This window comes from Nicotiana tabacum, chromosome 15 (assembly GCF_000715075.1).
Source record: "Nicotiana tabacum cultivar K326 chromosome 15, ASM71507v2, whole genome shotgun sequence".
NCBI lineage: Eukaryota > Viridiplantae > Streptophyta > Magnoliopsida > Solanales > Solanaceae > Nicotiana > Nicotiana tabacum.
Genome location: NC_134094.1, coordinates 127,617,557 through 127,625,581, shown reverse-complemented (window position 1 = coordinate 127,625,581; position 8,025 = coordinate 127,617,557). Strand labels below are relative to the sequence as shown.

General features: G+C 32.6%; 1 protein-coding gene across 1 annotated transcript; it reads right to left on the bottom strand.

Annotated features, from left to right (window-relative positions):
• Positions 1–2,697: 2,697 nt before the first annotated feature.
• On the bottom strand, positions 2,698–6,232 carry LOC107809659 (UDP-glycosyltransferase 74E2-like). The gene is made up of 2 exons (XM_016634310.2): positions 4,346–6,232; positions 2,698–3,620 (listed from the first exon to the last, which is right to left on the bottom strand). The coding sequence occupies exons 1-2, from the start codon at positions 4,967–4,969 to the stop codon at positions 2,883–2,885; spliced, it is 1,362 nt and encodes a 453-aa protein (XP_016489796.1). The 5' UTR covers positions 4,970–6,232; the 3' UTR covers positions 2,698–2,882.
• Positions 6,233–8,025: the final 1,793 nt, after the last annotated feature.

Genomic DNA, 8,025 nt, shown 5'->3' with positions numbered 1-8,025 from the left:
TTTATCTGTTGGAGATTATTGAGGTGATTGATTGACGTTCGTAGACTTTGATTCTTTTTCCATTCAGTTTTTGTATTGTTTTATATTTTCAAATAGTATTTTTATCAGTCAGACTTTGTTATCATTTAGATGCTCATGTACTCAGTGACATCGGGTTTTGGGAGTGTTTTATATTGGTATTGGTGAGATTTTTTTATATTGAATTTAAATATTATATTTTTAAACTTAAAAGAAATTGTTATTTATTGAGGTTGTCAGCTTGCCTAGTATTGAGATAGGCGCCATCACGATAGGCGTGATTTTGGGTTGTGATTAGTGAGATCCCGAGAGAGTGGAGAGATTTATGACTGAGTGAGGCCGAGGGCCTAATTGTGAGATATTGATACTATAGCACGTGAGTTGTTCGTGCAGCACGTGAGTTATCCGTGCGAATCCAGATATTATACTAGCACGTGAGTTTTTCGTGCGGATCCAGATATTATGCTAGCACGTGAGTTGTCCGTGAAACACGTGAGTTATACGTGCGGTTTATAGCGCTTGGGCTGAAGGAGTCCCTCCAGAGTCTGTACACACCCCCAGTGAGCGCAGGTACCAACTGAGTGCGAGTGCCGAGTGTTGAGTGAATGGGAGGACTGAGTGAATGTTGCTTTGAGAGGATGCATTTATTTCATTATTGTTGTACTTCAGTTGTCGTATATCACTGTTTTTGGAAAAATATGATAGAAATTATCTTCTGTTTCAGTTGAACTTGTTATGAAATTACTGTTTGGGCCTTAATCTTTCAACTTGAAAGCATGCCTACCTTCTTATGTTGTAAATTACTATAACTGGACTTAGCTGTGAAGCTCGTCACTACTTTCAGTTCTTTATTTAGTATTATTACTTACTAAGTTGGTTGTTCTCATACTACACCCTGCACCACGTGTGCAGATTCAGGTACTTTCGGACACGGCGGTTGTTATTTTTTCGGAGCTTTATCTGTTGGAGATTATCGAGGTGGCTGCTTAAACGTCCACAAACCTTGACTCTCTTTCCATTCAGTTTTTGTATTGTTCTATATTTTCATACAGTATTTTTATCAGTCAGACTTTGTTATCATTTAGATGCTCATGTACTCAGTGACACCGGGTTTTGGGAGTGTTTTATATAGGTATATTAGTGAGAGTTTTGGTATTGAATTTAAATATTATATTTTTAAAGTTAAAAGAAATTGTGATTTATTAAGACTGTCGACTTGTCTAGTATTGAGATAGGCACCATCACAACAGGCGTGATTTTGAATCGTGACAGAATCATTTTTAAAGTTTGAACTTGAATGGCCAGTGTGGTTTTCTTTTTCAAAAGTCAATTGACAATTGGTCACATAAAATTATGTATAAAAAGTTTTTCTGTCATAATGACATTTCAAAAATTACAGAGAAAATTAATGGTGGCTATTCCAAATCATGAACTTATTATTTCAAGTCAATTTTTTTATGCTCTTCAACGCCACGGCTTGACTGGATTTATATGTTTCTGCCAACGGAAGGATGGCGAGGGCGCAATATCACTATGTATCTCAGTGTTAGTGGGCTGCTACTTTTTTAAGGTGGAGGAGAAATTTGCATACAAATAATGAAAATATATTTTAGCATATATATATATATATATATATATATATATATATATATATGTGTGTGTGTGTGTGTGTGTGTGTGTGTTATACAATGAGATATACAAAGAAGATAAATAAATCTTTGATATACATTGTAATATAAAAAGAATAAAAATAAAATTTTGATATATAGTTTGATATACACAAAGAAGGAAAATAAAGTTTTGATATATATTTTGATATACACATTATTTTTTATGTATTATGCATTGTGATATACAACAATAACAACAATAACAACAACAACAACAACAACAACAATAATAACAACAACGACCCACTAAAATTTCACAAGTGGGGTCTGGGCGGGTTACTGTGTACGCAGACCTTACCCCTATCCCGGTGAGGCAGAGAAGTTTTTTCCGATAAACCCTCAGCTCAAGAAAACGGAAAGAAAACAAGAAGAGACAATATATCACTACCGTCAACAGAAATCATAAAAATATGAACAACATCATAAAAAGCAGAAAATAGATGATTGCATTGTGATATACAAATAATATAATTATTTTTGTGTTATGCTCTTAGATATATTCAAAGAAGGAAAATAAAATTTTGATATATATATTTTGATATGTACAAAAAAGAAAAATAAAATTATGATATACATATTAATATACACATTATTGTTGTGATATACATTATTAACTATTTGGTGTCAATATTTATAACTAAGGCTTTTTTCTCTAATTATGTGGGTGCGTTGTCACACCGTATCAAAACCCCTAGAAATTATCCCACCAAATAATGTTGGACTCGAATCTAATATCTGCTCGTATATTACCCAACCTTACTGACATAATATTAGACTGACACCTAACGTTACAATAACTTACAAATTGCTCAAAGGGAATCTTTAGACTGTAATCTAAATTAAGGTCCATAAATTACAAGTGAAATAGAAAGAGAACCACTTACTAAACAATTATGTAATGAAGCACACCTACTAAAAGTAAAACATAACCAAAGGTCCCTATATTAGTGATAGTGGCAAAACTAATTTAAAAGAATAATAAAAAATTTAGCTTGCAAACATCTTGTAACCTTATAAAATGAGAAGAATCTCTTATAAATTGGCATTGAGAAAGCAAGAGTATTTTCTTTTTGAAACAAAGACTGTAATTGCCACTAAGATTTACTGAGAAATTTAGTAATAAGCATAACATTTACTTAAAAAATTAATCTGATGCATGACTTGATCAATTTTGTCAAATACATATATCTTTTCTCAATCTGATACTAAGTCTAATGCATTACAAGTTGAAAGAAATTCTTCAATATTTTTATCAGAACTTCCTCCTTCATCTACTGCTTCCTTAGCCAAAGTTTTCCATTTAATTGCATTCTCTTTTAGCATTACTCCTTTCTCTTCTTCCATCACTTCCTTAATAGAACTAGCTACTTCTTCTCTTGTAATTACACCATCTTTTCCAGCTTTAACTCGAATTCCCGTTCGCCATACATCACTAATAAATTTTGCATTAGTTGGTTGATCTGTCCACTGAGGCATACACACCATTGGGACTCCCAAACTCAACGCTTCGAGCGTCGAATTCCATCCACAATGAGTAAAGAAACATCCAACTGATTTATGAGCTAAAACATCAAGTTGAGGACTCCAATTCACAATTAGTCCTTTTTCTGATGCTTTGGACTTGAATTCATTTGGAAGTTTGTTTTCTTCAGTATCTCTAACAGCCCACAAGAAGTAGGAGTTGCTCATTATTAATCCCAATGCTAATTCCTCCATTTGTTTTTCTCCTAGACTGGCCAAACTTCCAAATGATACATAAACAACTGAGCCAATTTCTTTCAAATCTAGCCATTTCATACAAGTTTCACCATTGGGTTTGATAAGACTTGAGCCATATTCTTTGTCATCTTTTAGTCTCTTGTCAAGATACATTGATGGAATAGTTGGTCCAATTGTTTTGATTGGATATTGAGTCCTCATCCAATCGACCACCTATATAGTTTCAGCAAAAGAAACATCAGATTATTGGTATAAGCAGTGGCAGAAGAAGCAGGATATTCGCTAAAGGAATTCAAAAAATAAAAAAATGAACACGCGAAAAAGCTAAGGAAATTCAACATTTAATATATATGCATGAAAAAAAATTAATCTTATATAGATATTATAATTTTCGGAGTATTTAAGTGGAGTATTTGTTTTTTCCATTTACATGACACTCTTTACTCTTTAGTATGTTAAGAAACATTTCTATGTTAGAATATTCTTTAATTTTAAACTTTTCATTACAATCTCTTATGTCTATAAAAATGCCATTTAAAGCTCACATACTAAAGTATTTTTGGTATGTGCCAAAAAATTTCTTTCTTTCTTAAATCCGCGCTTAATCAAACACCCACATATAAAATGTGGCAAGAGGAGTATATTATTGTAGCATTTGGGGTGGTCACTTTGTGTGCTACAGATGAATTATACTTATGTCTCATTTTATAAGGCATACTTTAACTTTTATTCTGTTCCAAAAAATAAATTTACATATCTATTTAAAAATAATTTAACATTAAATTTTTTATTTTACTCTAAATGAAATTATTTATAGTCACACTTGTTTATATGACTTGTTTCAAACTGCAAGATTCAATATTTTTCTTTTTACTAAAAATTTGTGTCCAATCAAACACTGTCACAAAATTTGGGACGAGATGGGTGAGAGAGCATACCTCCTCTAACACATCAAATGTGTTGAAAAAAAGCCAATCTGCTTTCTTGAAATTAATATTCTGGCTGAAGACAAGTCTTACAAGAGCAGGATATGATTCACTCTGATAAACAAAAGAAGGCAAATCTTCCTTTTCTAACAATGGAAGTGAAGGCAAAGAAACAGCAGAACCATCCAAAGTAATTTTACTTATTTCTGGATCCAAATGATAATATATAGCACTAAGAGAACAAGATTGTGTAAAAAAAGCAGCCCCTTTAATTCCTAACTCATGTGCTAAGTCAATTGCCCAAGTAGCAACTGAATCAAACACAAGAACTTTCACAGGATATTCAGAATCAGATAATTTCTTAACAATTTCTCTCAAATTGTTAGATATTAAAGTAAAGAACCATTCAAGAAAAATATCAATACTATTTGGTGGTGACTCATCATGTGGAATTGACTCAATTTTGATTGAATTTGAGTCCTTCGGAATGGATTTGCTAATAGAATCTATAGTGATTAAGGTAACTTTAACCCCTCTTGATACTAAACGTTTGGAAAATTGAACCATTGGATTTATGTGCCCTTGTACAGGAAAAGGGAGAACTAGAACATGAGATTTGCTGGTTATTTCTTCCATTTTTAGAGTATACTCTTAGCTGCTCAGTTCAGCTTTAGAATTTTATATATCAAGAGTAGTTTTGGGAAAGAAGAGCTAACCTTTCTGAAAAGTTGGGACGACACATCTCCTTTCCTTTGAATTTAGGCCAAATACATAGGTGGCCCCTTAATTTTGGTAGTAAATTCCACTTAGATCCTTTAACTTAGTCTTATACCTATTGAACACTTGAAGTAATACAATGCTGATGTGGCAAGTTACGTGTTTTCACCTGAAAATAGGCGCGTATACATACTCTTTCTTTCTCACTCTTGCCTCTTTTTTTTCTCCAAACTCTTTTCTTACTTTTTAACTCAAAAAATTACTGCAAAATCCATTTTTGAGTTTGAACCATTACCAGCAGAGATATTTTATTAGAAGTTGAGACAAAAACCAATTTTCAAAAGTATACAAATTTAAAGAGGGATCTAAAGCAGGTTATCAAAATAGCAAAACGCTAAGTTCAATGACGTTATATTTGTCGAGTCATTCTTCTTCAACTCATAAGAAAAAACGCTAAGTTCAAAGAGAAATAGACCCGTCATGAAAAATGGTGGAACAACTAATTTGTCGGAGACAGCAAGCTTATGCAACCAACAAACATAGATTTGTCAAAACCCAGTGGGAAGCTCATTTGCCGGAGGATATAAAAATGGCATAAACAAGAATCTTCCTACAAAATATTCAATACCCACATACTGTTTCACCAAATTATTTTGCAAATAAAAAATTTCAAACTTTTCTTCTTCATAAAGACTTCGAATACTAAAGAAGCTAGCATAAACAATTCACTTTATTCTTTATTTTTTTCATTTTATATACTCTCTTATTATTGCATCTAAAAGCAGAAAATGCACGTAAACAAACGAAGAAGACAGTTTCACTTTCCCCACTTTTCATTTTCTTAACATAACCTAATTGTCAGTGGTGTTGGGTGATTAAATAAAATGATCAAGAAATACGTACCAAACTTTTTTGGTGTGGAGTAAATTTAAAAAGAAAGGGAGAGGAAGAAGAGAGATAAGGTATTTACACATAAAATTTAGAAGGAAAAAGAAAAATAAAACGAAAGAGTAAAGAAAAATAAGAAGGATAAACGAACAAAGAAAAAAGTGTTATAAAATAAAAGCAATTTAGTAAAACATGAATAAGAAATGTTGTTATGAAATAAAAGCAATTTAGTAAAATATGAACAAGAAATGGAGATAGAGAGAAGGAAGAGATTTTCTTCTTCAATTGTGTGTATTTTCTTATCTATTACAAGGCCTTTATATAGGCATGAAAAGTGAAGAAAAATATGTCATTGAATATGTCATTAAGCATAGAAATATGTCATTAAACATTTGAGAAGATCATGGAGGAAGAGTAGACATCCACCATAATTTGATTTTTCTTATAACACTCCCCCTTGGATGTCCATAGATAATGTGCCTCGTTAAAACCTTATTAGGAAAAATACCCTATGGGAAAAAAATTCTAGTGAAGGAAAAAGAGTACACATGTTTAGAAATACACCTTTTGGTTGCCTCGTTAAAAACCTTACAAGAAAAACCCAGTGGGACAAAACCTTGTAAGGAAAAAAGAGTACAACGCGTATTAACTCCCCCTGATGAGAGCATCAATTCACATCTTTGAGCCTTCGCATCCCAATCTTGTATACCGGTTTCTTGAAGGTTGACGTCGGTAGAGATTCGGTGAACAGATCAGCCATATTATCACTTGAACAGATCTGTTGCACATTGATATCACCATTCTTTTGAAGATCATGTGTGAAAAATAACTTTGGTGAAATTTGCTTTGTCCTATCCCCTTTATGAATCCTCCCTTTAATTGGACTATGCATGCTGCATTGTCTTCATACAAAATTGTGGGTAGTTTGTCACACTTCAAACCATATTTGTCTCGAATAAGGTGTATTATATACCTCAACCATACACATTCTCGACTTGCTTCATGAATAGCAATTATCTCAACATGATTAGATGAAGTAGCCACGATTGATTGATTAGTCGATCGCCAAGATATGGAAGTGCCTCCATATGTAAACACATAGTCTGTTTGAGATCGAGCCTTGTGTGGGTCATATAAATACCCAGCATCGGCATAACCATCAAGATCGGGACTGCAATCATTGCCATAAAATAATCTCATATCGGTAGTCCCTTTTAGATACCGCAATATGTGTTTGATTCCATTCCAATATCTCCTTGTAGGAGCAGAGCTATATCTTATTAAGACATTACCTGAAAAAGTTATGTCAGACCTTGTAATGTTAGAAAGATACATTAGTGCACCAATTGCACTAAGATATGATACTTCGGGACCAAGAAACTCTTCATTATTTTCATGAGGTCGGAGTGGATATGCTTTATCCATATAGAATCGCTTTAAAATCATTTTAGTGTATGCTGATTGATGGATAAAAATTCTATTTTTCATATACTCAATTTGTAGACCAACACAAAATTTTATTTTTCCAAGATCTTTCATTTTAATTTTTTTTTTTAAATAGTCTACTTCTTTAGGAAGCTCTACTGCTTTAGGAAGCTCCCTAGGAGTTCTAATGATATTTAAATCATTAACATAAACAGTGATTATAATAAATTTAGATTCAGATCTTTTTATAAAGCCACAAGGTCAAATTGAATCATTCTTGTACCCTTCTTTCAACAGGTACTCACTCACGCGATTATACCACATGCGCCCTGATTGTTTTAATCCGTATAAGAATTTTTGAAGCTTTATTTAATACATTTATTGGAAACCTTAATATGCTTCAGAACAATTTAAATCCTTCAATGATTTTCATTATACGCATATTACGTTTTTCTTGTATTGCCAGATTAAAACCTGAAATGGCGACATCCACCACAGGAGAATATGTCTCTATATAATCAATGCCAGGATATTTACAAATATTCTTGTGACACAAGTCGTCTTTATGTCTATCGACTTGACCTTTTTTTTTTTGTTTTTGCACAAGAACACATTTATACCTCCACTGACTTTATACTTTCAAATGTTGGGACAATCCATCC

Excerpts from the sequence above, each read along its gene's own strand:
- LOC107809659 (XM_016634310.2), bottom strand. The coding sequence starts at position 4,969 with ATGGAAGAAATAACCAGCAAATCTCATGTTCTAGTTCTCCCTTTTCCT. Across the intron at positions 3,621-4,345 it reads CATTTGATGTGTTAGAGGAG|GTGGTCGATTGGATGAGGAC; the intron begins GTATGCTCTCTC and ends GAAACTATATAG.